This window comes from Pteronotus mesoamericanus, unplaced genomic scaffold (genome assembly GCF_021234165.1).
Source record: "Pteronotus mesoamericanus isolate MK-2021 breed Mesoamerican mustached bat unplaced genomic scaffold, CSHL_Meso_final scaffold_1186, whole genome shotgun sequence".
NCBI classification, from domain to species: Eukaryota; Metazoa; Chordata; class Mammalia; order Chiroptera; family Mormoopidae; genus Pteronotus; species Pteronotus mesoamericanus.
The window spans coordinates 16,295,307-16,323,070 of record NW_026555302.1 but is presented as its reverse complement, the minus strand read 5'-3'; the positions used below and the strand labels follow the sequence as shown (position 1 = coordinate 16,323,070).

At 53.6% G+C, this 27,764-nt stretch overlaps 2 protein-coding genes across 3 annotated transcripts; one reads left to right on the top strand and one right to left on the bottom strand.

Annotated features, from left to right (window-relative positions):
* Positions 1 to 192: 192 nt before the first annotated feature.
* PCP4L1 (Purkinje cell protein 4 like 1) lies at positions 193 to 18,988 on the top strand. Its single transcript, XM_054587858.1, has 3 exons — positions 193 to 409; positions 17,170 to 17,224; positions 17,959 to 18,988. Exons 1-3 carry the CDS (start codon positions 401 to 403, stop codon positions 18,099 to 18,101), a joined length of 207 nt encoding a protein of 68 aa, XP_054443833.1. The 5' UTR covers positions 193 to 400; the 3' UTR covers positions 18,102 to 18,988.
* Positions 18,989 to 20,453: 1,465 nt separating this feature from the next.
* MPZ (myelin protein zero) lies at positions 20,454 to 25,244 on the bottom strand. Of its 2 annotated transcripts, none has more exons than XM_054587853.1 (6): positions 25,106 to 25,220; positions 22,671 to 22,837; positions 22,216 to 22,429; positions 21,887 to 22,022; positions 21,738 to 21,795; positions 20,454 to 21,214 (listed from the first exon to the last, which is right to left on the bottom strand). In XM_054587853.1, exons 1-6 carry the CDS (start codon positions 25,170 to 25,172, stop codon positions 21,158 to 21,160), a joined length of 699 nt encoding a protein of 232 aa, XP_054443828.1. In that variant the 5' UTR covers positions 25,173 to 25,220; the 3' UTR covers positions 20,454 to 21,157. The 2 variants fall into 2 exon arrangements, with proteins under 2 accessions (XP_054443828.1, XP_054443829.1); XM_054587854.1 differs by having other exon boundaries at positions 21,151 to 21,647; positions 25,106 to 25,244.
* Positions 25,245 to 27,764: the final 2,520 nt, after the last annotated feature.

The following is a 27,764-nucleotide window of genomic DNA, read 5'->3' as shown; positions in this document are numbered from 1 at the left end:
TCCGCGACGGCGCCCCCTCCTTCCCGCGCTCCGACTCTCTTACCCTAGTTGGAAATGCAGCAGACCTCTGAGCCTGCCTCCATTGGCTGCGAGGGGCTGTCACTCTGAGGCAGAGGAGTTCCCATTGGTCGGGCTGGAGGCGGGTCCCGAGCTGGCTATAAAAGGCGGGGCGCGAGGCGCGCCGGAGCGAAGCGGAGCGGCTCTGACAGGACGGCTGGGACCCGGTCGACCGCCGAGCGAGCGCCGGGCGGGGAGCGAGCGCCGAGAGCCGGCACGGGGCCCGGAACCCGCACTGACTCTCTTCGCCCCGCCGGCGGCCGTGCCCCCGAGCCGAGCGGCGACTCGCCGCGGTCAGGGCCGCGCCTCACTGCACGTGCCGCCCGCTCTGTCAGCCGCCGCGATGAGCGAGGTGAGAGGCGCTCCGAGCCCGGGGGCCCGGGGGCCCGGGGGACGAGGGGGTCGAGGGGTCGAGGACGTGCCTCAGGGGGCGAGGAGGAGGCCGCTTCTGTCGGGGTGACGGGTGATGAGGGGACGGGGGCGGCTCCGGGTCCCGGGGCGAGCGGGGCGCGCAGCCCCAGCCGCGGAGACCCTCCCGCCTCGGGCCCCGGGAGGTGACTGGCAGGGAGGCTGCAAGTCCCCACTGTGGGTGGCGCGTGGGGGCTGAGGTCCTCGGCGCCGCCCCCGAGCCTGCCTTGAGCTGGGGCCGCGGGCTCCCCTGCACCCCGACTCCTGAGGCGGTCGCCCGCGTGTCCCGAGTCCGCGTCGCGGGCTGCTCTCTCGCCGCCTCAGCCACGGCAGGCGTCGTCGCGGCGGCGGCCCCTCGCCCCCCTTGAGGAAGGTGGCACCCACCGGTCGCTCCCTCCCGGTGCTCAGAGGCGCCTCGGCCGCGCCGGCCGCGCCCGGGGCCTTTGGTGCGGCTCCCTGGGGTCCACCGGCCAGAGCCTCCGTCCCCGGAACCCAGTCCGCGGCAGAAGCCGAGGGAGCCCCCACCCCGCGCCCCGGGGCAGGGGTCTTCCCTCGCAGGCGAGCTCGGCCCGGGCGCCGCAAGCCTGGCCTCCGCGGCCCTTTCCTGGCTCCTGGGACCCCGCGTCCAGTCCCCTCAGCTGCCAGAGCCGCGCTCCGGCCCGCGGCTTCAGCGCTGTGTGGCCTCAGGCAGGTCGGCGACGCTCTGCAGGCTTCACCCGGCGTCTGACCTGTTAAGTGAGGGAAACCCGGGTTGTTCCCGCGATCCCCCCAGAATGCGCGCGCCGAGCACACGGACCAGCGCCGGGCGCAGCGCCGGGCGCAGAGCAGGCACTCAAGCGTCCGCCTGCTCCTTTCGTCCACCTCAGGCTGCAGAGAACTGGTGCAAGGCTCCTCGGGGGCCGGGCGTGCAGAGCCAGCGCCCTGGGGCCCAGGTCTCGGCTCAGTCTCCGTCCTTGGTCGGGGCTCCGCTGGCTCCCGCGGGCGCGGCTGTGCTGGGAGCCAACCGGGACCAGCCGCCGCGTTGCCCTGGTTGCCATGTCCACTGAGTTTGCCGTGGGAAATGCAGCGAGTCTGGGAGCCGACGACGGACAGAGTGGTTTCCAGCGCCTCGGCCGGCTGTGGCCGTGGCTGTGGCCGTGGCCGTGGCCGTGGCCGCCTGCTGCGAGGAGGAGGACAAGTGGTTCAGTGTCCTTTTCTCTTCCCTCCTTCAGCCCTCGAACGAGAAGAGAGGTTTTCTCTGCACTCTTGTCACTGAGGTCTAGAGTTCCGCAGCCCCTCCAGTGTTTCTAAATCTGAAAGCTGCATTTTAAGCCATCCCCTGGGAGTGTGGGACCTGAAGGCCGTGCCAGCGTGAAGCAGTGTGGTTAGCCTGTGCTTTTTGGGGGAGTGCCCAGTCTCCCGGCAGGACTCACTCCAGGGGCCGACGTTTCGGGGGATGTTTGGTGGAGTGACAAAGCTGTTTCCGTACTGTGTGAAGGCAGGGTCAAGTCCCAACCCAGCAGCTGCACTCAGTCGGGAACTCAGTGAAAGGAGGGTGGGATCCTCGGGCAGAGAGGAGCCGTCAGCACGGGCCGGGCTGCTTGGCCTCCCAGGTGGCTGGAGAAACTGGTTCTAACTAGCCATATACCATCGAAGCTGCCTCCTAGTACAGAGCTGAGCCTGGCTTTGGGGATGAGTATTTATAAAATCCAGAAGCAGCCACCAGACTGTACACAGAGGCCAGCTGTCTCCGAACCAGATCCCCGGAGGGTCTCTGCGTCCTTAGAGGCCAGGACCCAGCCTGTTTTCTTCCTCTTGTAAAGTATAATGGAAAGCGGAAGTGTTGCCCAGAGCTCTGCAGCTCCAGGGAGACTCCAACCTGCTTCAGTCCTCCCAGTGTAGCCCCAGGGTCTCCTTGCTCCGTGTTCACTCTGTGAACACTCTGTGTTCAGCCCAGGAAAGCCCTGTGCACATGAATCTTATATAAGCTTCACCTCCCCCACCTGCTTACTTTCTTGCTTCAGAGAAACTGCATGAAATGAGAAGATTAGGGATCTCTCTAAAGATTCCCATTTCAACTGAAGAAGTAGTCTCTAGACCCCCCAAAATTAAAAGCGCAGAGGTTCTGTGGGGGCAGCTGGGAGGGTCCCGGCTCTCCTTCGGTGGCCCCTTGCTGTTCCTCAGCACTGCAGCAGAGCATTTCTGTGTGTCTGCGCGCGCGCTCACAGGGCAGAAGAGCCGCAGGGCCTCCTCTCCAGCTTGTCTGCATTCACAGCTGCAGGCAGCACTTGAGTGTTGTGCAGCACAGTCTCCTCCTCCAGTTGAATAAATTTTCACTAGTTTCAGTGAAGGATGGGAAGGGGAGATGCATTCAGTCCCTGAGGCTCTTTCCAGCAATCCTCCTCCTAGGATGAAGCTCACTGCCTAAGGCACAGAACTGTGATTTCTCATCCCAGAAGAATTTGTCATAAGACTTCTTTATCGTGTTACCCCAGTGAATATAGATTGATTTAATTAACATGCAACTTTTAAGGACTATATTACAAATATTTCCTATAGGAAATCTAAGCAGCATGATATAATAATAAATGCTGAACAAGATGACAGAGAGAGAAGAGAGACCAGTGCAGGCTGAAATTTATCAGTGGGATACATTTGGGTAGAATACTGACAGGGCAAGTACCATCTACCCTTCCTTACAGGATGCCTGGTCCCCTTCACAGTGGGTGCAGTGAACCTGCCCAAGGGGATAAGTGAATAGGAGTGAAAGAACGGGAAGCTGGAGGACTCTTTTCCTAGGTCCTTCGTTTCTGATACCTATCATTGATTCCCATAACTGCATAGCATCGAGGACCAGAGCACAGGCCCTTTTTCTGAAAAGAAGGAAAAGAGAACAATTCTTCACTCTAAAGTATCTGACTCGCCCGACCCAGTGCAGTCAAGCAGGTGTCTGAGTAAAATTAGTGTACCTGATGACCAACCATGCAGGACATGTAGTCTTTTTGTATCTGGCCACTTGACTTCCAGGGAGAGTACAAAGGCTTTGGGAGGAGAAAACTAAGAAGGAGGGGGGAAAAAAAGAATTTGTTAGACAGGCCAAGTAAGTGGTGAGAGGCTACTGGGATTTTGGAATCCTAAGTGCATGATTTTCTAAATCTGTCCTCCAGAACTGCTGCTCAAAATGGCTCGATTTGCCCCAGGATTATTTTACCTGCATGAGTAAGCCAAGTCAGAATCAGATCCAAAACCACTTCTTCAAAGAGATCTAGATCCCTACAGGTGCCTAGAAACAAGTGCCTTGAAACCTAGCTCTTGTTCCATTCTCCCTGAAGCCTGGTTACTGCTTCAATCTGGGTGACTCCTGCAGGTGTGCCCACCTCGGCTTCCCAGCCCCCACCAGGGAAGAGAGAGGTTGGTTACTGACCTGCTGTCCTTGGTACTAACTCCCTCCCACAAAGAGCCATCCAACTGAGTGTTTGCTTTGTAGGCTATGGGAGGATGAGTATGTTTATTTTGAGATGTTAAAGCCAGGGTGGGATGCACATTGAAGATTATAGTAATAAATGATGCTTTGGCACTGCCCTCTTCCCCACCCGCTCCCCTCAGTATGGGGTGAAGGCGCAGCTCCAAGCCGTGTGCAGAGCACCACAAATAACCACTCATTAAACAGTGGCAGCCCCTGCTGGGGGGAATGGGCTGGGGCTGTTGACTCACCGTGAGCTGGCAAGGCCAAGAGATCTGCCTGTGACTCCAGTGGGGGCACTGCTATTCCAGGAAACGGGGAGAGGGATACACCAGGGGGCTTGGGGGTCGATTCCTCTTAGGAGGCATCTGAAATGGAAGGTATCTGTGGGTTGTGTTCCATGGATTAGGAGAAGAATGCGTGTCTGTAGAACCTGGAGGAGGGATTCCTAGTTCTATTTCTGCTATGATCTTGAGGGTGACCTTGAGTGAGTTTCTGAAGCTGTTTGACTGCAGCCGGCTGCTGCACTGAAAGACTTGAACTGATTCCAACAGTGCTCCCAAAGCAGCAGAGCAGGGTCTGCCGGGGGCACCGGGGCATGCAGTGATCTCTCGAAGGTCCTTTGGCAGTGACCTTCATTTAACATTAGGGGGGGAACATGTCAGCAGGGATAGGAGGGCGCCTGGGGAGCTCAGGCCCCTTTGTTTCCACTTAGAAGCAGTTGCACTAACTCCTGTCTCCCTTCGTCTTCTGTGCCTCTGAAGCAAGCAGGGAGCTTACAAAGCCTAGGATTCATGTCTGTACAAAGGCAAGAATGGTGTCCTTTTGGGTTCATATTTAGGATTTTTAGGATTCAGGCCCTTTTTAAGTTTCCCTGCCATGGAGTATCGACAGAATTCTGAGTACCTGTGGCTATGCATGTGAACAAAGTGACTCTAGCAGTGCTGCTGTGATATGCACATGATTGTTTTTGTCGCACAACATCCCTGCTGTACCGTGAAGATGCAGGGCTTGTGCTGTCCAGGTAGGATGACATGCTGCTTCATTCTGTCTACTGCTGCTGCTGCTGTTAATGATCTGTGATCCCCCATTAAAGAACTGAGCGGGCTGAGGAGTGCGGGGAATCTTGTTAGTTCACCTTTCCCAAGGTTAGCTCTAACTTGCTTCTTGGAGCAGAGTGGGTGACACTATCTTGCCTCTTCTGGTGACAGTGGTTGCTGTGGCAACACCCTTAAAGATGAAGGAGACAAAGAGAGTAAGAAGCACAGCTAGAGAAGGGGGCAGGGTGATTGAGCCTGGAGTAGCAGGTACCTATTTGCCAGTAGTGGAGACAGTGAAACAACATCTAAGTTGCTGCTGCTTTGACTGTTTTTAGATGTTTGGCAAGACAATACTCACAAACTATTTTTCGGAGGCAAGGAGCAGATTTACAGAGTCATCTTTGTGATGCAAAGGTAGATGAAAGAACTCGATCAAGGACATGTGGCTTATTTGCTCTGAGGACTGATCTGCTCCCCGTGGTCTGTGTATCAGAGCTCTTGCAAATGGAGCATGAACGTCTGTGGAGCTGCCACACTGGAGGGTCCCTTCCGCCCCTCCTAACCTGGGAATGGTCAAGGGCCACAGACATGCATAGTTGCTGTATAGAATACAGTTTCTGTCCACGCAAACTATTGTTAGGTCCTTTACCAGACATCTAGAGCCACTGTCAACACTTCTGGGGCTAGACTTCGGGAAGACAGGGAGGGCTGGCTTAGAGTAAAAAGAGATCAGTTATGAAGCTCCTATGGTCACAGAATAAGTCTCCAGTGCCTTAGAGCTATCCCAGGTATTCAGTTCCACTATTGGGGGTGTGCCCTGTGGCAGCTGTACTCTTTGACTCCAGGACTGTCACCAAGCAATACCCCAGAAGCTTGACCTTTCTAATATTCAACCCAGAGTTCTATTACTTTACAATGATAACTATTTATTTGTAAAAGGTTTTAGTTATTTACTTTTAGAAAGAAAGGAAGGGAGAGAAGTATCGATGTGTGATAGAAACTAAAAATTGGCTGCCTCTCGCGCATCCCCAACTGGGGACCTGGCCCACAACCCAGGCATGTGCCCTGACTGGGAATCAAACCAGTAACCTTTTAGTTTGCAGGCTGGCATCCAGCCCACTGAGCCACCTAGCTAGGACTGTTAACTATTTATTTTAATACTTTCTAGGCATTTATATACATTTTCTGTAGTTCTTTTTCCCTTCAGGATAGATATTTCCTGCAAATGAAAGGTCTGAAAAGAGCAAGGCTAAGTGACTTACCCAATGTGTCACAGCAAGGAATAGCGGAGCTTGGATTTGAATAGATAGTCAGTGCAGAGCCAGGATATGAACCCGGATCTGTTTGATTCCACCCAATTTGCATGTCGCTTCTTTCAGGAGCTTAAGGCTTGAGAAAATTTTAATTTACATAACAAATATCTGTTGACTACCTACAATGTGCAATATATAAGTTGCAGTTACTATAAGTGATACATAAATAAATGGGAAGTGGGAGATGGAATCTGGTGGGCGATGTGGATGGGATGGGGAGGTCAGAGCAATGGAAGTACCTGTTACACACGTAATATCAAACACACCTTTAGAGTAGTTCTTCCCCTTCATCCTCAGTTCTTTTTCAGGCACATATGTTGAAGTGAGGAAAAGCAATAACCGGGCTTCTGATACCCCTTTTATAGTTTCTGAACTAGCCTCACAATGAGGTCCCTTGGTTGTCTGAAAACAGGTTTCAGATGAAGCAGCAAAGGAAACAAGCGGCAGCACCGTTTGCTCCCAGACTCCACGTGTGAGGCCTGTGCAAAGCCCGAGCACAGTGGTGCATGCGGTGGCCACGGCCACAGCCCCTGCCCTCGCTGGGATTCACTCTGCAAGGGCAGAGGCAGGCGGCCTTCAGTCTCTAACCACAAAGTTATCATTGAATTATGTTAGTGATGAGCGTGACCCAGGAGCAATACCAGGTGCGATAAAACTTACAGTGAGAGCCTAGCCTAGCCTGGGGGCAAGGAAGGGCTTCCTAGAAGAAGGAACCCTTGAGGAGAGCTCTGAAGGACAAGTAGAAAATTTTTTCCTCCTCACCTGATGGCATTTTTTCATTGCTTTTAGAGGGTGGGTGGAGAGCGAGAGAGAGAGAGAGAGAGAAAAGTCAATATGAGAGACATAGATTGGTTGCCTCCCGTACACTTCCCGATTGGGAATGGAACCCACAACATTTTGGTGTACGGACAACACTCCAGCCCACACCAGCCAGGGCTAGAAATGAACTAGATAAAAGGGCAGCAGGGATGAGAACCATGAGCTAAGTTCCCGAGGTGGGACGGCACATGGTGTGTTCCAGAGATGAGTTCCTGAGGGTATCAGAGGCTGCATAATGTCAGGCACTTTCAACTGCATTGAGAATTTGTTTCTTTATCCTCAGAGCACAGTGACCACCTGGCCTGCCGCAGTGGTCCACAGGAGGCCCACAGCTGTGTTAGGTGGGGACAGTGGAGAGAAGCGAATGGATTAGAGATATCTGGGAGAGAAAGGAGCACTTCATATTGAATTGGATGGGCAATGGGAAGGAAAGGTGTCAAGAACAATTTCTAGGCTCCTGGCTTATACACCTGGATGAGAGAGAACACTTGCAGAAGACTAGGTTGGGTAGGTAAGACTGAGAACTCAGCTTGAGATATGTCGAGTTTGAGGTTTCTGTAACACATCCTTGTGAAGATGTGTTGAAGCTCTGGGGAAAGGTCTGGGGAGGAGATACGCATTTGTGTCCTCGGAGGCATCCTTGCTGTTCACTATGGCATCCACTATATTTTATTTGTTATAATCAGCTTATTAGTTAAAATTAAATAAAATTATAAATTTTAGCCCTGGCTGCTGTGGCTCAGTGGATTGAGTGCTGACCTGTGAACTGAAGGGTCATCGGCTCGATTCCTAGTCGGGACACATGCCTGGGTCGTAGACCAGGTCCCCAGTTGGGGGTTTGCGAGAGGCAATCAGTTATTTATCTCACACATCAATGTTTCTCTTCCTCTCTTTCTCCCTCTCATCCCCACTTTCTATAAATACATACATACACACACACATAAAACCTTTAAAAAAAAGTGTAAGTTTTATTCCTCAGTTGCAGCAGCCACATTTCAAAGTACCTGATAGCCCCATGTATTGAGTGGATGCTGTGTTGGACAGCACAGATATAAAACGTGTCTGTCATTGCAGAAAGTCCTATTGCAGGGGTCTGCCAACTCTTTCTGGAATGAGATAGGTAATAAATATTTTTGGCTTTGTGAGTCACATGGTCTCTGTTTCAGCCACTAAACTCTGATCTTACAGTGCCAAAGCAGTCACAGATAATGTGTAAACATTGGCACGGCTGTATCCCAGCAAAACTTTATAAAAACAGGCTGCAGACTAGACATGGCAGTGGCTGTAATTAGCTGACCCCTTGTTCTATTGGATGGTCCAGGTATAAATGATAACCAGAGTGATAAGTACAGATAAAATCATCTAAGAAGAGAGAACAGAAGAGAGCCCAGTCCTAAACCTTGACAGCTTCCAATATTCAATGTCGAGCAGAAGTGTCCAGAAATGTAGGAGAAAACTCAGGAAAAGCCATGACCCAGGAGCCAAAGAAAGGCGAACTGAATGAGAGCGCTGAACGCCTGGAGGGCCGCAGCCAGGTGGGGCTGAAACTTTTTCATTTTCTTGGTCTTAGGGAGGGCATCGGCTCCCTGAAGAACAGCCATTTCCGTGGGAGTAGAAGTCCGGCTGAAGAAGTCAGGTTGCGGAGTGTGGGAGGCGAGGAGGTGGCGAGAAGTCTAGCTGCGAAAGGGGAGACAGAAGAGGCCCTGGCCTCCTCCCTCCACCTCCACCCCCACCCCACCCCACCCCAGTCACCTTTACAACTGCTGCTCAGCCTTTGCTGGCTCGCCGACCTCTCCTTAACCTTTTTTCCCCATTTTCAAAATTAAGGTACAATATACATGCAGTGAAACATACCCTTTGCCGTGTATAGTTTTATGAATTTTGACAAACGTATACAGTTACATAACATACATTTATACAATCAAGATATAAGATGGTTCCGTCATCCAAAAATTCCCCCATTCCCCATTTTCTATGTACTTTAATCCTCACCCAAGGATATGTTTTCTATTGATTTTAGAGAGAGAAGAAGAGGGGGGAGAAACATCAATCAGTTGCCTCTCGTATTTACCCTAACTAGGGATCAAACCGGCAACCCTCTGGTACACAGGACGATGCTCCAACAAACTGAGCCACCTGGCCAGGGTGAGGAAGGCTTTTTTCTTTTTTTCTTTTTCTTTTTAAAGAGGGGGAGAGGTTTTATGTATAAGAGGGTGAAGGCAATTGATTGTAAGGATTCCTGAAAAGGAGAAAAGGGGAATGGGACCTGAAGCTCACGTGGAAAGACAGGACATCCTTTGAATGCTGACAAAGGCCCTGGAGGAGGCGTCAGAGAGGAAAAGTGGTACTGCTGTGTCACGGCCTCTCTGCAGTCTTAAGGCCTGAAGAAAACAGCCCCTGAGCCAGCAGGCCCCTCCTTTTCCTCCTTTCCCATGGGAAGAAAGGATCCACACTGTGAAGTGCAGAGGAAACAGAAGTGTACTCATGGGGAATTGGCAGATGCTGCCAGGAGGATGGAATGGAACATTAGAGCCGCTCAGGCCCAAAAGGGAGGAGCAAAGGAACATGGAAAGGTAGGCTAGGAAAGAAACTAGGGCCCTCTGGGGAAGTCAGGAGTTGATGGTCCTCACAGTTGCTAATTAGTGTTGATTGTGTGTTGAGAAGCGGGAAACATTTAGTCCTGTGTGGGCAGTGAGGCTGAACTGAACCAAGCTCCAAGCTCACTAGAAATGAGGAGTAACAGGCTTGAATGTAAGCAAGGGAGTCATTTGAAATGGAAACCAGTGGGATGATCCTGCACATGGAATTAAAAAATCTAATGGGGATGTGGGGGGCGGGGGTCTACTGCTGCGCCACATCCCACTGCTGGCCTGTGGCCCTGCGAGTGAAGGACGCACACGCAGCCAAGGATCTGCCCCTGGAGGTCAGCCCAGGCTCTGTCACGAGGCCCAATGACCAACCGTTAGGATGAAAGCCAGAATTGGGGTGATTATCTCAATGACTAGAGCAGGAATGGTTAGTCTAGGGTAAGGTTCTCCAGTAACATGTGAGATTTCTGCATAATGGGAGGCAGGACCCTGTTCCCCATGTCCCTTGAGGGTGCATGTGAAGAAAGTGTTGGGCACTGCAATGGAGAGGCTGGTCCTTAAGTACAGCTGCCTGACTGGGAACGGGAGGAAATCATGGCCCCTTGGACCTTCCTCCCAGTGTGGGGGTTGCTCTGCTGTGTGGGTGACCTCATCTAGTTAACTCAGTCTCACACTGGACATCCTCTTCCAGTGTCTACACATGCACACACATGCCCACGCCTTGACTGGATTGGAACATAGCATAATGTTCAAGAGCAGGGATTCTGGAGTTCTGGCTTTGCAGGTGTTACCTGCATGACTTTAGGCAAGTTAACCTTTTGACCTCAATGTCCTTATCTGTAAAATGATCATAGTAACAAGGTCTACCTTCTAAGGATGTTATAAGGCTTCAGCGTGTTAATGTTATAAAGTGCTCAGGAAGTGGTTGGCACAGAGTTAAGAATATGTAATTGATAAGATAAGGGGAGGTGGACTCGCTAAACCATTTCTCTGCGATTGATTCTGGTCAGAAGAGTTCAATATTGAAAGAGTAGATGAGCCCCTGAGAGTTTGTCATACATACCCGGCAAGAGGCAGAGAGAGAGAGAGTTTGAGAGATGCTCATATGCCACAGCTCTTGGGGGTTAGCAGGACCGCTTGGAGGCGTGAGTTTTTGTGAGACACTCTTACAGGGCATGTAGTTTTTGTTGATCCAGAGTGGACTTCCACACCTCCTGGGTTTCCCTGAAATATGATTTGTCTGCTGGCTTGCAGGTAGGTATACCCGCGGACCTTGATCTGTTTAAAATTGCTGAGTTTCTGGAAAACACACAGGAGGGTTGGGCAGAGATCAGGTCCCAGCAAAGGGCTAAGCACGAGACAGAGGATGGGAGCTAACAACTTGTGATTTAACTGCCCCTGCCCCCAGCCTCAGCAAACCACAAACAATGAAGTCCAGAAACCCAGCATGGAGAGTGGCTACTTTGAGAACTGGCTGGAGAGGGTGGAGGCAGGAGGGGCAGGAGGTGGGAGCCCCGGTATCCTACTCTTCGGCAGAAGGTACATGGTAGATTTCAAGGGGTATTATGGGTAATAAGGGTTTTCTTCTCTTTTTTGACCTTTTTAGTGACCCCTCATAAATTTAAGCCAAATAGAGTCGTGAACCCCTGGTGGGCCAGACAGTGGCTGAGCCATGGCTCCATTCCAGTGTCAGTAACCTCAGGGGAGACTCAGGAAGGGGACAGCTGGCAGGGCAGAGGGAAAGGGGTGGCCTGCTTAGAGGAGTCTCAGAGTTACCTGGTGGGAGAAGGAAAGCAGAGATGAAGAGAGGGGAGGCATTAAGAATCAAGGTTCATACTTTCTTTCCAAGGGCAGAGGCTGCGGTGAGAGAAAACAACTGACTGGTTGAGGGAACAGGCTCGGAGTCAGAGGGAAAATGGTTAGAACAAGGAGGAGAGTCGGGGGCTTGCTGGCAACAGAGAAAGTTGGACTTGAAGTTAGAGATCATGGGACCGGAGAGCTGGCCTCATGGTCATGACCTCTTGTCTGGACTATAGACTGTCACCTTGTTACCGAACACCCCATCCTTGTCATGTTTTTGCAGTGTGGACAAATGTCTTGGAATGATGGTGTACAGAATGGGAGGTGTCACCTAGGCAACTGCTAGACCGTTACATCAATCATATGGGGTAAAACAGTTTTTGGACGACAGGAAGGTTGTGGGGAGGGAAAGAGTCATGACTGCCAACCTCCTGAGTCTCACAGAATGTGTCTTCTGGTCAGAGGGGGACTAGGAGGATTTCCACAGGGAATCAGGAGCACTTTTGTGCATGTTCTTCCAGATTTTTATGTATTATTATTTATTTTAAAGATAATTTTATTTTTTAAAAGATTTTATTTATTTATTTTTAGAGAGAGAGGAAGGGAGGGAGGAAGAGAGGGAGAGAAACATCAATGTGTGGTTGCCTCTCGCATGCCCCCTACTGGGGACCTGGCTTTGAGCTGGGAAATGAACCAGTGACCCTTTTGGTTCACAGGCTGCCACTCAATCCACTGAGCCCACCAGCCAGGTCTCTTACAGACTTTTAAATAAAAATATATAGGTGTAGAGATAAGCAATCTATGTCTTTTATAAATATTGGACCATATCCATTTGTAGCCTACTTTAAAAAATATTGGGTAATTATTTTATAACTGCCTCCTATCTCCACTATTTGCAAAATGCTAGGAATATACAGATAAATCACAAAACTTGAAAAAGTGATATAAACGTGACCAGCATAGCCTATTCTTTGAAAATCATATGTGATCAATGAAGCCATCTTAGTTTGGCTCTAATTTTCACGGTAACATCCAAAAGGATGGCATTATCTATCTACCTAACAATTTTTAAATTTGAAACCTATTTTTAAGGATACTTTCCCTGCCAAATATAGCACTGCATCAGCATTTTTATCTTAATAATTTATATTTTACTTTAAATTATTATTTTCTTTTAATTTCCCCTTAACTCTTTACTAGAAAAATGAATTAGAGTTGAGAGAATAGTTGACAGCACATCCATCTGCTTCCCACCTGGATTCAGGGATTGTTCAGATAGTAGCATCTTTGTGTCCCATCTGGCAGGGGACAGCGCAGCCTGGTGGTTAAGAATGTGGAGTCAGCCGGCTCGATCTTGACTGTCTCTTAGCTGTTTCCTTGACTATGCAATGGGGTAATGTCTGAGATTTCAGAGGATCACATGGGATGGTGTCTGGCACATAATAAATGCTCAGTAAATATTATTTGTGTACTACTTGCCTTCTTTACACACTCAGCCTGGAAGACAGGGACAGTGTCTTGACTGGTTTCTCTCCAAATCCATGCCCACAAACCTCCAGTGCTGCTGGTCATTCTCCCACTGGCTTAGTGAGAGGATTATGTCACTCGTCCTCTCTCCTCGGACCTGTAATACAGTAGCCCCTTCATTCATGGTTTCACTTACCGCAGTTTCCATTACCCATGGTCAACCACAGTCAGGAAACATTAAGTAGAAAATGCTGAAACAAACAATTGCTGAGTTTTAAATTGCGTGCTGTGCTGAGCAGTGTGAGAATCTCACGTTGTCCTGCTCTGTCCTGCTCAGGACGGAGCCCATCCCTGTGTCTAGTGCATTTACAATTCGTATGCTGCCTGCCCATTAGTCCTGCACCAGATCCACGGTCGTGGTGTCACACTGCTCGTGTTCAAGCCACTCTTTCTGTGGCTTGACACAGCGCCGCTGTGGCTCCGTGACCCACCCTCTTCATCTTGTCATGTGGGTGCTTGACGTTGTCTCACATCATCACAAGGATAAGTACAGCACAGAAAGATATTCTGAGAGACAGAAAGAGAGACCCCATTCACAGAACTTGTATTACAGTATGTTGTTGTAATTGTTTTATCTTATTATTAGTTTATTATTAACCTCTTACTGTGCCTAACTGATGCATTAAACATTATCACAGGTATGTATGTGCAGGAATAAACAGTATATATAGGGTTTGGTTCTATCTGCAGTTTCAGGCATCCGCTGGAGCTCTCGGAGTGCAGCCCCTGCAGATAAGGGGGGTGACGATACATCCTGTCCCATCTTCCCTCTTAGCTGACAACCCAACTCTTGCTTCACAGAGAGAGCAGAAGCCATCAGAAGAGGACTCCCACACATTCCCACACCTCTGCCACCTCGCTAGCATCTATACGCACATTCTGTGCCTCCATGCCTACATTGTCAGTGACCTGGTCCCATCTCTAAGGCCAACTTCTCTACTCGTGCACTAGATTGATCTCTTTTTGCCTATCCAGGGCATCCCTCTCTCCGTGCACCGTCAGTTTTTCCTTCCCTAGTAAATCATTCCCAGATCTTACCAAACACCTTCCCATGACCTCACATTCTTCCTCTGCTTTTACCAATTTCTCTGCTGCTCCTTAAAGCAGAACTCTTTGAAAGAGCTCTCTTTACTCACACATCCACCAAAATCTCCAACTTATTCGACCATGAACATGGTCTCAAGTCTGAGACCTTCCTCCATCGCTTCCATCACCACCACCCCAGGCCAAACCCCACAGCGTGACTGGTACAATTGCCCCTGGTTTTTCTCTTGCCTCGCTATAGTTCATTCACCACTCAGCAGTCAAAGTGACCCATTAAAAAATATCAGCCCATATTTCCCTTTGCCTCCAACGTTGCACTGCCATCAACCCAGAAAAGAACCCAAAGTGTTTGCCCTGGCCCAAAGACATGCCTGTCCTGGCTCCCTACCAGCGGCACTCCTATGCTCTTTTGCTTCCACGCTCAGCTTAGTCATGCGGTATTCTTGCTCTTCCTGGAATTTGCTGGGCTCCAAATCCACCTCTGGGCTTTCTCCTTGATGCCTCTGCTGCCTAGAAGTCCTTTTCCCAGACTTTCACATGGCTTACCCATATATGTCACTCAAATCCCTATTCAAATTTCAATCACCAGAGAGGCCTTCCTAGACTACTCTGTTTTATTTCCCTTCTGGGCACTTGTCACTACCTGGCATAATTGTTTTATGAGTTCAGGGACTTTATTTTGCACATTGCTGTATTCCCAATGTCTAGAACAATTCTTGGTATGTACTGGGCACTGCGTTGAATGAACGAATCTTGTGTTTTCTTCTATACCCTGTTAGTGCCTAGTACTGTGCTGAACACAAGCAAGTGCTTGGTAAGTATTTATCAAATAGGGTAGAAATGGATTCTGTCAGCCTCTTAAAGCAGAACCTCGTCTCTGGCGGTCATTCAACAAAGGTTCGCATCTGTGGCATGAGGGGTCATACTTTTTAGTCCATTGAGCTGGTCCAAGGGTGAGATGAGAATTATGTGTGAAAGCACACAGTTCTTGTATTTTTGCAAATATCATGTATGCAAACTTGTAAAAGGAATAAACAGAATCTAAGGGCACCAGGAGTCTGCAGGAGTGCATCTGTCTCGGAGGAGTGTGTCTGTCCCGGTGAAGCAGATCTGTTGATGCGATCCTGAGGCAGGGGATCACTTTTTAAACCTAGCTCTGCATCTGAGCAGAGACTGGAAAAAGGCACACAATCGGCTAGTCTCATTTCAAACTCATGACCTTGACCCTGTGAGGGGCCTTAATGCTTCGCAGCAATCAACCCTGTTACTGTTCCCTAGTCCATTCACTCCCCTGCTTTCTAGGCATGTGTTTCACAACTTCCGTCCCCTCCTTCCTTCACTACTGCATCCCTCCTGCCTGTAGATGATGACCTGCTGCCTATTTTACTTCAAGGGCCAAAGCAAGTAGAGGAACACCTGGCCTGTATTCCCGTCTGCCTCCCTCTGGGCCGGATGCTCTGCCTTCTCTCCGTTCCCGCAATGGTCTGCTCTGAGCTCATGGCCAAGGCCACCCTCCGCTCTGCACTGGACCTCAGGCCCTGTCTGTCCCCCAAGTTCTCCTTCACCGGAGCATGTGCACAGGAGGGCGGAGAGTCTGTGGTTTATGCCTGTCACGTCAGGTCCCCTCAAGACGTACCGCTCACCCCGTTTTGGGGCCCTTTTTCTGTGAGCTGCTTTAGTGCCCCTCCTCCTTGTCCCTCATGACCCCTCCTCCGCTGTCACACCTCTCATCAGCATCAGCAGGGCTCCCACATGGCAAAACCCCATGGCCGATGCCCTGTCCCCCTGCTCCTTAGGACAGCCAGGCCGGCCTGGCATGGGACACAGCCACATTCCCCTCCGTGAGATGTTTCTTCACATGGCGTCCAGTCACCACTGTCTCTCGGCTTTCCCCCTCCTGACTTCTCTTCAGTTTTACTTATTGATTGTTCCCCTCATTCCTAGAAGCTCTACTCACTAAATATCCAAGAACTTGACCCTTTTCTCTCCTCTTTCAGCTCCATTTGCGCTCACCCCTTGGCGATCTCATCCAGTCTCATGGCATTTAATGCCGTTGCCTGTGAATGGTTCCTCATCTGCATCAGTAGGGCAGACTCCTCTTTAACTCACCTTGACGATCCAGCTGCCTGTGGAAGCCTCTCCCCCTGCACAGTCGATGGGCGCTGCAGATTGTCCAGAGCAGGCCCCTGTCCTCTCAGCACAGCCAGCTCCTCCTGCTGTCTACTCCATCTCGGGACAGGGGAACGCCACAGTTTTAAGTTCCTCGGGCCAAATGAAGTCATCCTTTGATGTCACCCTTGCTCCTCTCTCATAATGTCACTTGTCCACTCAATCACATTGCTCATAGGGTGAAAACATACCCAGGATCAAACCACTTCTCACCACTCCACTGCCACCGTGCCAGTCCGGCTACATCAGCCTTGCCTAGTTTTCTGCAATAACCTCCCAGCAGGGTTCTCTGCTTCCTCTCTCAAGCCCCTTTTATGCACCTTGAATGTCTTCCCATCTCACCTGTAGTAAGAGTCAAACTCCTTAGAAGGGCTCGCAAGGCCCTACGTAATCCGCCCGCCCCCCGTTATCTCTGCGTACCTCCACCCCCCTTCCCTATCTCCGCTGCAGCTGCGTTGCTCTCCGCTGTTCCTCACGCAGGCCAGTCACACCCCCACCCCTGGGCCCCTGGGAACTCCTGTCTGGACACCCACAGCCCTTATTCCCTCGTCTCCCTCAGTCCTGGCTCCAAAGCCAGCTTTCAGAGGGGCTTTTCCCAACCACTCTGTGTGGAACTGTATTTCTCCATTTCCACCCCAGCACTCACCCTTCCTTTTATAACACTTAGTGCCACTTAACATATGATCATTTTGTTTATTCACTTGTCTATGCACTGGAATGTAAACTCCATGAGGGCAAGGTTTTTGTCTGTTTTGTCCTCTACAGTTTCCCCAGTACCAATAAAAACTTATTCAATGGATTTCGATGACTTTTCTACCTCTCTCTGATCTCAATACCCGTTTTTCAAAAGATTGGCGAATGCACCTGGTAATAGGAGGGCTTGAAAGTGATGATGGTGAGTCTAAGGGGGTGGCACCTTAATATTTCCATGAATATCTAATAATCTGATTTTTCTCTTCCAGCTTAACACCAAAACGTCCCCAGCAACCAACCAGGCACCGAGCCCAGAGGAAAAGGGTGAGTGGCACTGGGGCAGGCTCTTTGCAGAGCATGTAGGTGACACGTGGACGTGAAGACAGGCAGAGCTGTGATTCTGAAGTGCCCAAAGTCAGATGTCATAGCAGCATGGATGAGGGCAAGAAAGCACCAGAGTAGAACTACTGTTTCTATAGGTCTGCTTCCACTCTTTCCTGAGAAGTCCACCTACTGACGTTCACTCTTAGATTCTAGAAACTGGCTCTGGAGTGGCGGGAGACAGGCACAATGATAGGAAGAAACTCGTCACATAATCCCAGGCAGTGCCTCCATCAGAAATGGAGGGGCTGGGCATGAGCCCCGGGCTCTGAACTGCACGGTTCAGGAATAAGTTGTAAGAGAAGGTATTTTCCACATTGGCCCAAGCAGCAAAGCCCCCAAGTAACTGTAACTGATTCTCAGCCTCGGTTCCTGGACTCAAACTTCTTTTTAAAAATTATTTTTAATTTATTGATTTTTAGAGAGAGAGAGCGATTTGTTCTACATATTTATGCATTCATTGGCCAATTCTTATATGTGCCCTGACCAGGGATTGAACCCGCAATCTTGGCGTATGGTCTCACCAACTGAGCTATGCAGCCAGGGTTTCCAGACTCAAACTTCTAGGGGGGTCAGCAGAGACTGGGAGACCATACAGAGCCCAGCAGACGGGGGTCCTAGAGCAAGGGGCTGGGCCATCAGGGTTTCTTCACTCGTGCATCTCTGACGCCCGGCAGGGAAGCCCGGCCGTGCCAAGAAAGCGGAGGAGGAGGAGGAGGTCGACATCGACCTGACGGCTCCGGAGACAGAGAAGGCCGCCCTGGCCATTCAGGGCAAGTTCCGGAAGTTCCAAAAGAGGAAAAAAGACCCCAGCTCCTGAGCCAGCAGCCTTGCCCTCACCCTGCTCCCTCTGTCCCTGCCCCGCCGCTCTGACTCCCACGCCCCGTGTCTCTCTGTCCCCCTAGCCTCTTGAGAGGGCGATTTTGACCCTTGTATGTTATTTTCTGTGGCCCCCTCAAGCCATCACGGCAGTAGAGGCACCAGAAGCAGAGGGAAGGTGAAGACTTCAGTGGGCAGTCACTTGCCTGAGGGTGGACCAGCTTCTGCTCGGGACAAGCCTCCCTCCTTGACCAGTACCTCTGCTGCCCCGTGAGGTCCGAGTGGAAGAGACTTTGAGTCTGACAGGGTTGGGGGGGGGGGCCTGGCCATGGGGGAAGGAGAAGACAGGCTTCCGAGTAGGGTGCCTGAGAGTGGGGCCTGCACACCTGTCTGCCTGCCGTCACGACTGTCAACTTCGGGTCACATCGTCCCCTCCTCCCCTCTTCTCCCCCTCCTCCTTTCCCTCCTCTGTGCTGTGCCGCAGCGGGGACAGGAGCCCCCTGCCCCAGGCAGGCCTGCGTCCAGCAGCTCCCACGTTAGTGCGTGCAGAGTGGATGAGTTCCGCGGGAGGCGGTGGGACGGGGGGAGGCCAGGGAAGTTCCTTCACCATCGAGGCAGGGACCCGAGGGGCAGAGGCAGGGATGTGGGGACTTGGGAAGATTTGGAGAGGAAGAGGAATGAGGGGATGAAAGTGTGCTCTGTGGAAAATTCTTGGGGCGTTGCTGACCCACCTCCTCTATCCCCCATATCTGGCCCTCCCTCAGAGGCCACACAGACCATGTGACCCCCGTAGCTCCTACCTGCCCCACTGTGTAGTCGGGACCGAAGTGGAATAGCCACTCTGTGATTTTGGCATGTTTGATAATTACATTAAAAATATTTTTAAAACCCTCACATGGAGTCATTTGACCTCTCCTGGCTTTTTTCGGGGACAACACTGGCTGGAGCTGGCTCTGGAGAGGGTGGTGGGGAGATGACACAGGGCACAGGTGCCTGGGCACTTTCACACGGAAGCCGCCCTCCCCGCCGCCCCGGCCCGGCCCTCGCCTTGCTCCCCCGCCCGCACCGCCGTCTTCGGCTGCCTCACCACGCCGGCACCTGCTGCTCTATCTCCCCGCCCACGCGCACAACTGTTTACCAAACATAGCAGCAGGAGATGTCTCTGGGTCACATTGAAGACTTTCAACTATAAATTAAATAAACTAATGGCTTTCAAGAGATTTTACATTGTTGACAGATGACCTCTATCTATCGAAACCAGAGCCAAATGCTCGAAGATCAAGCAAGGAACGCCTGTCTCCCCCACTGCCCTCACTTCTTCCAGTTCTTCCTTTCCTGAGTCACCAATGCAGAAGTTGAAACCATGTTGCAGCTGCCAGTAGGAAGCCAGGGGTGATACCCCTGGAAGGGCACCTGCCCACAGCGCGAAGCCGACTGGTGCCTGCGAGCCCACGGCTACAGGATGTTGGGAGCACAGGAAGGCCCTCTGTTACTGGAAGTACCTTCTCCCCCTGTGCGGAGCAAAGAAGGAAATTTTGCGTTTGGAATCTGTTCTCGGTGCGGTACAACACTGATGGTGGCTTTCAGTCCTGGCCTCGTGGGCCAGAGAAGGATGACCTCATTGCCACACCTGCTGTGAGCCCAGCATGTCCTGGCACAGCGGCAGCAGGCCCTGTCCCCTTGTTCCATGGGAGGCGAAGCAGGGCCCCGGGCCCTGGGCCCTGGGGAGGCGGCCTCAAGGAGCTGGCTGGTGCGAGCCCTCTGCTGCGGGCTTCCTGCTGGGAGGATGATCTGGGGCGCGGTGCTGAAGTGGTTTCTTCCCTTTCCCATTTCCTGCTCCCAAAGTATCCCACGTGTCCTCACGCGTGTTTTAAGGCAGGTAGCAAACAGGTTGCAGCTTTGGGGAAGAGAGCTCTGACCGGAAAGAGGTTTAGGCCCCTCACCTGTGCAGGGTTGTTTGCAGCACTGGTGGCCCTGGCAGCTCCCCCGTCCCTGCTGGACTCAGCTCGGCTCCGAGCCCCAGTCCTCCCGGGGATCGCCCCAGGGAGCTGCTGCCTCCCCACCTTCACCGTCTTCTCTGGGAGAGTAAATGCAGGGCCTGACACACCGCTTCGCACATAGCATGAGCCCACTGGATGTTCGGATGTGGGGAGGTGTCTCGCGGGCCTAGTTCAGGGTTCAGACCATTACACTAGGGAAGCCCACAGGTAGCCAAGGGGCCTCACTGACCACAAAGCCAAGTCCCGGCAGGGCTAGGCGCTAAGGAGGAAAGCCGCTGAGGAGGAGGGGGTGCAGGATGGAGCGGCAGGGGTGGTTCCCAGGAGAATGAGGCAACCAGAGATGCGGCCACAGCTTCTGGAAATGTCAGTGTTTATTAAACATATTAGGGCATTGGGGGGTTTGAGAAGAAATATACAGAATGTAGAAAAATCCCAAGAATCCCCTGTGGCTGGGAGTGCAGCCTCTTCCCTTTCTCCCTATTTCCTATGTGTTTTTCCTCCGTTCTGTTTGGTTGTTTACAAGCCATTTCTTGAGGCTCACCGGCCCCCTCTCCTCACCCCCTGACCTGTGAGGACCCACTGTCCCTCCCCTTCCCCGTGACCTGGAGTCCCAGAACAGGGCCCCCGGGGGGTTGGGGCCCCAGTCCTGCAGCTGAGGTTTGCGGGTGAGGGGCCCCCTGCTGGCTCTCCGTGAAGGATTTTACGGGGGTGGGGACTGCAACATCCACATGACGTCATTGGTACTCAGTCATGGGGGAGGCGCAGAGCAGGACACAGGTGCACAAACAAACATGGATTGAAAAATAACAACAACCACCTAAATAAACCCTGAAGGACAGTCCGATCCAGATGATCCAGGTGTTAGCCGGGAGGACACAGTGTGGCGCCGGACCGGGAGGGTCAGGGAGGGGAGAGGCAGAGGGGCAGGCCGGGGGGCACAGGGGGTGGGGGTGCAGGTGGCCTGGAGTCGAGGCGCAGGGTAGCAAGGTCCCTTTCTTCTCAGTGCCGGAGGGACAGGCACCAAACACACAGTCCTTGGGGGCGGTGCAGGGTAGGATCAGGCCCTGGGCTCCCAGAAGGCCAGGGGGTGAAGGTAGGGGAGAAAATGACGTGCCTGGGGAATGAATTTTGGAACGAAACTTACATCTCGTAGGTTGGTGAGGGCAGGGCGGGGCAGGGCTAGGCGCTAAGGAGGAAAGCCCCAGACGGGGTCAGAGGAGCCTAGGTCCCCAGCTCTGGCGGGGCCTGGCCGGTCACTTGTCCGAGTCCAGGCCCATCATGTTCTTGAGGGCGTTCTTGAGGCTGGTTCTGCTGGGGGACTTGACAGCAGGCCGGAGCTCCGAGCTCTGCTCGTCCTTTCGAAGCTCCATCTCGATGACCACCACCTGAGCGCCTTTGGAGGGCTCCGCCCCTGGCCCCCGAGCCCCCGCCCGGCCCGCTAACCGCTATTTCTTATCCTTGCGAGATTCCCCCAGCCCCTTGGACTTCTTCTCACTGGCAGCCTTGGTGCTCCTGCTGTGGTCCAGCATGGCATACAGCACGGGCGTCTGGGGGAGGGGCGCACGTCAGTCACCCGGCCCCCCCTCGCTGTGCCCGGCGGCGCCTCCCCAGCGGTCCAGGCCCCGAGCCCCGCTAACCTGCCGGCCGCGCTTGGAGTCCTTCCCAGCCTTGTGCAGCTTCCCCTTCTCCATGGCACTGAGGGGACATGGCGGGGGTGGGGGTTGTGGGTGAGGCCCCGCCAGAGCCCCCTTCCCCTGGGCCCCTGCCCCGGGCAGCCTCGGCCTACCTGAGCCTCCTCTGCAGGGCCGCCTGCCTGCGCAGCCAGCAGTAGCGCACCAGGTAGAAGAGCAGCAGCAGCAGCAGCACGCCGCCCAGGACGGCCCCGATGACAGCGCCCAGCACCACCCCGTAGCGAGTTGGCACTGGCGGAGGAGGGGAGCCAGTGAGGGACACAGCGGGGGCCTGATCCCCGCCTGCCGCCTCCCCCCTGCCGGCGGGGAGGTGCGGCCACAGCGGCCTTCTGCCACCGTCCCAGAGCCTGATGGTCGCCAGCCTGCCTGCCCCCCACCACACACTTCCCGGCCCCCCCAGACCCTGCCCCATTTCCTCTCTCACCTTTTTCAAAGACATAGAGCGTGACCTGAGAGGTCTTGCCCACGATGTCCGGTGGGTTTTTGACGTCACAGGTGAAAGTGCCGTTGTCACTGTAGTCCAGGTTGTGTATGACAATGGAGCCGTCTTTCCAGCGAGGGTCCCCTACCCACTGGATGCGCTCTTTGAAGGTCCCCACCTCGTCGATGTAGGGCTGTCCCTTGGCGTAGTGGAAGATCTGCGAGGAATGACGGGATGCGTGTAGCTGTAGCCCCAGGGCAGGGGGCCTGGGCTGGGTGGGTGTTGCTGGGGGGGCCCGTGCAGAGACGCCATGGTTGGGTGACAAACATTGACCCTTACTTTGCTGAAGTTGGGATTACGGCTCCTAAAAGATCCCCCCTCCTCAGCTCAAGTTCTCTTTTCCGTCATCTGGGAAGCACCTCTCTGTTATCCAGGCCCAGGCTCCCCCAGGCACTCACCGAGATGGCATCGCGGCCGCCTTCGGGCTGGTAGCGCCAGGTGAAGGAGATGTCGTCAGAGACCCACTCGCTGGACCAGAAGGAGCAGTGCAGGGTCACTCGGGAGCCCACAGCGCCATGGACTTCCCTGTCCGTGTAAACCACGATGGCCTGGGCCGGGGCCAGCACTGCGGGCACAGAAGGGATCGGATGTGCACGTGGGCCCCGTGGGGACACGAGGAGCGGTCAGGGAGGCCCAGGCCACGGTGGGGCCGCAGCAGAGACGCAGCCCCAGGCTCTGGGCTCCCTGGACAGCTGAGCGGAAACACCGTGCTGGTCAAGAGGCAACAAAACGGGATGCAGCCGGCGCCTGGAGGGCAGCGCGGAGCGGCAGTCTGTCTCGACGCCTCGCTGTCCCTCCGGCTCTGAAGCTCTCCCTCAGCCGCAGGCTTTACAATTTTTAAAATTTGCTATAAATCATAGAGGTAATACATATCACATTCTTCTTGTAAACTATTCAAGCAACAGCGATAAAGCTGAAGTCTCTGTTGACGTCACTCAGCCAATTCCTTTCCTGTCGTCCCCTCCCGGGTATGACCACGACTGCCAATTTAATGTGAAGTTTTTCCCATGAATAAAACGCAATGTAAACTTAATAAACTGAACACATACAGGTACTTATGTATATATATATATATATATATATATATATATATATATAGACAATACATGTACCTGGAGGGGGTTTCCATGTTGATTCATAGAGACAGTCTTGTCTTTTTGGGTTTTTTTAAAGATTTTATTTATTCACTCTTAGAGAGAGGGGATGGGAGGGCGAAAGAGGAGGAGAGAAACAGCAAAGTGCAAGAGACAGATCAGATCAGCGGCCCTTTTCCACACCCCCAGCGGGGGACCTGGCCTGCAACCCAGGCACGTGCCCTGAGCAGAAATCAAACCAGAAAACTTTCAGTTCGCAGGCCGGTGTTCAATCCACTGAGCCACATCAGCCAGGGTGAGGGAACCTTGTGTTTAACAGCCACATAGGATTTCACAGTACAGTAAACTCAACTTTTTTTTTTTTACAGAAAATACATGAAGGTAACTAGAAAACGTAAGTCCTCTTCCCTGTCTACTGTTCTTGCTGGTGCAACACGCCCTGCGCTTGACTGGGGGCAGCTGGGCGCAGAGCAGACCCTGAGCCCAGAGCTCAGATGGCTGCAGGGAGCCCTCTGGGGTTCGACCCTCCTCACCCACCTCTTGGCCATTCTGGGCCGGTGCCACGTCCAGGACCCACCCACACAAGGAAGGCCATTCCAGGAAGATTATGTGTGTGGGCTGGGCCTGGGCAGGGGCAACTGTAGACCCTTTTGTTCTACGGGAGGGGGCGCAAGCAGCCCAACAGAGAGACCTATTGTCTGAGCAAGGTTGGGGGCTCATGCCACGCCCCCATGGTTCTGAATCTCCCACCTCAGCACGCAACATCATCAACTTGCTGCCCAGGACCCCTGCCTGAGAGCCTTCCTGGGAATCCCAAATGTTACAAGGGGAGCTATTCACGGGGCCTACCTCCTATTCTTCCTGTCCCCGGGTCAGTCCCCGCCCTTGCGCTTGGCTCCGCGAGGGGGACAGAGCTCCCTCTCCTGTCTTCGGGATCCCCTCTCCCAGTTCCCTCACTGTGCCCCTCTCCAGCGCTGCCTCAGGCACAGCCCAACAGAGTCTAGGTTCGGCGTGGGGACTCAAGCAGCTGACGGCAGAGAACCACCTTGGGCGCGCTGAGCAGCGACTGCCCATTTGCCTGCTGCTCCAGGACAGTTCGGAGGCGAAGGGCGGAATCCATTCAAGGGACCTGCTTTGACCTCCTCCTGCTCACCCCAGCATCTACCACGGGGCAAGGAGCGGGTCAATCAACTTAGGAAGGAAGGCGGCTTTCTTTCGGTGAACAAAATCCCAGAATCCCACAGACGCTTCCTCCTACTCTTTCCACCCCTATGATAGACAATCAGTCCACAGAGAGAAACCGAGGCACCGGGAGAAAAAGGACACAAGGAGCTGGGGTCACAAACTGGGGCCTTTTCCTGAAATCGCAGTTCCTGGGATTTCCCCTCAGGGAGACGGAGGGTTGGAACCTCCTTACGAGGCGGTGACAAGGGACCACAGCCAGGCGTCTGGTCCTGGTCCTTCTGCCCTCACCTCGCTTCCCCCAGGCCCTCAGCGTGGCCCTCAGGCAGGTGGCTGGTGCCACCTGGGTCCAGGCCACCTCAGGGAAGCTCCCTACATTTTCTTTTACCTCCTCCCTTCATAGAACACCTTCATGCCTCCCTCCAAACTGCATATTTCTTCTCTGACTAGCCTATCCCCTTCCTGCTCCTTCTCGCTCTTTCTTTGGCTGCAGTGGGCAGCAGGGAGCTGCTGGGAGAACCCGAGTCCCAGCCCCAGGCCGGGGCGACTCCACTTACCCAAAGAGGAGAAGAGCAGCACAGCCAGGACAGGGCTGGGGCTCGGCGGGGCAGCCCCAGGACCCATAGCTGGGGCAGGGTCTGTGGGGCTGAGAGAGTGGGGGACCAGGAACTGAGCGGGGGTTCCTGGAAGCTGCTTAAAATCCCCCGGGGCCCCAGAATGAGGGGGCTGTCCTGAGCCAGTAACCAATGGGAGCCTGGCATGTGCAGTTGAGAGGTGGCAGGGAGGGGGGCAGAGTGCAGGGAGCAGAAGGGGCATTGTGTCCTCTGGGTGGCGGGGTGGGGGGACACATGCCACCCCATACACAAAGGGCTTTGTGTCTGCTGGCCTCCCCCTGCCCCAGGCTGGAATGTTGGGGGGTGAGGGAGAGGGACAGAAACAGGGACACAAACACTTCTGTGAGGCACAGAAGGGCAGGGGGACCTGAATCCTAAGGCTGGGAGGAGGAGGTCCCTCCCCAGACCCCTTGCCTGAGACGGTGCCCTCAGCGCCCTGGGAGCTGCAGGCAGGGTCCCTGAGAGATCTGGCAAGCAGGGTGTCCACTGTGGCCGTGACTACCACAGGCTTCTCGAGGTGACCAGGTCCTTTGGGAGCCTCCTGCTTTCCCCACCTTCCTGCCTCCTGGGTGCTTCTGCCCAGATGGACGTTTCCTCCCCTGGACAACATCCAGGGAGGAAGCCCCTCACTTCTCCCTCTCTGTCGGAGGGTCCCGCAGGGCCTCCGGCTGCAGTTCAAGCCCGTTTCTGTTTAGAGCAAGTCAGCAGGACTGGACGGAGTGCCAGCTAAAGTACGGTGTGGGTAACAGAGAGAACAACAAAGATGAAGCCCCTCCTTCCAGGAATCCGAGATCTAGTTCGGGGGGCAGAGAGAGGAGGATCCGAGGACGACCCCACCGACATCGCTAAACCCTGCGCTTGCTGCGGAACGCCGAAGCGCTGGGAGCTCCCAGGAGGCACCCACAGCTGCCGTGGCGGGAGGGCGTTCTGCGACAGAGCTTTCATAAAGGCATCTTACTTAATCAGTGAAGTTCAGGGAAGGGGAGTCAAGTCCTGAAGGCAATGTCCGCTATGGCCAAACCTGAAAGGGCGGGTGCCATTTTGCAAAGGAAGATGTAGCCAGACAGCGAGGGTATCTAGGCCGCAGAACAGCACGCCCAGCGACAGCGCCGCGAGAACCTGTGTGCGCTGAGTAGGTCTGTCGAGCACTGGGCTTGCTCAGGCAGAGCTGGGGCCACCCGCTGGACTTGATTTGGGGGCACCTCGCTGAAGGGGCGTCATAGGAAAGGAGTCTGTACAGGACCTCGAAGCTGGTTGTGACGGGCCTTAGAATACAGGCTACAGAGGGTGGATCTAGGTTGTATTCTAAGAATTTCCTGAAAGGTTTTGGGGAAGAGTTTAACGATGGGAGTATCTCTATGCTCAGAGCTGTTTTAAGACAAATCTGGCCAGAAAGATCATTCCGACCAGAGCCCCCCCCAACTGGATGTGGCCTCCTTTCTTTCCCTCCTGGGGATCAGCGCAGTGATTTTGCTCTTTGTGGAACCTCTCATACTCCCTCTGGAATGTTGCCCCTTCTCTCTTCCCTTGCCTTTCAGCCCAAGCCTGGGGTCCATCCCCTTCTCTGTCCTGCTTGTTTGTAAAACGAGACCTGGTACTCAGAGGACTGACTTAAGGTTTGGTCTGCGTTTCAGGGCGATGCATTTCCATCGACTCGGGCCTCCGGGGGTTAGTTTGAGGGTCACGGCTCTTCCTGCCAGGGGGCCACTGCTCCCGTTACCTCCCTGGCATCTCCTCACACTCCAAACTCCGTGGATTTCCTGATTGGTATTATATTTGCATTTGATGCAGAAATAACTGGATTTATGCTATTTAAACCCTGAGTGGAAGGTGCCGGAGTGCTGCATATAACAAGGTCTGACGATGTAATGGGCACGTTTCACATCAGTGCGGAGTTGACCGGCGGTCTCCTTCCCGCCTCCGCTCCACTCTTCTGCTTCTCCCTCATGCTCCTTGTCTCCCCTAAGTCCCAAATGCTCTGCAAGTGGTTGCTGTGCTTGGGTTTCTCAAAGCTGCTCACAAATATATGAGATCCAAGCGAAGTCGGCCCACCCCCACCGAGGTTCTTCTGGCCGTGGGCGTCACCCACAAGCCTGAAACAAGGGACAAGGGAGCCTTGTGCTGGATGAGTGGGCGTTCGGCTGGGGCGCGGGGCTGCGGGCGTTTGAGGAGCTCGGGGCCTGGGAACGTCTCCCCACGGCCCATCCTCACTCCCGACCTGGGTCTGGACTCGTGCGTCTCCGCACAGGCGAGGCTGCACGTGAGGACAGGAAGGAACGGGTCTCGGGCGGCCGACGGCGCCGTCTGACCCCGCGGGGCGGGGCGGGGAGCAGACCGACAGGTGCTGGGGAAGAGTCAGGCCCAGGTGTCGGTGCCGCGTGCGCATCAAAACGAGAAACGTACACTGGAGGCGTTTGAGCCAGCGGCGACACCCTGGAAAATTCTAGTTGTCAGTTGAGGGGGTCGGGGCGGAGACCCCAACTCAACACCACATCAACGTGTAACCCCGACACCTCCCGGCTGGAGCGGCTCGCGACCTTTTGTAGCGGTCCGCGCGGTCACAGGACCGAGGCCCCGCCCACCGCCAGGGCGGCCCGATGTG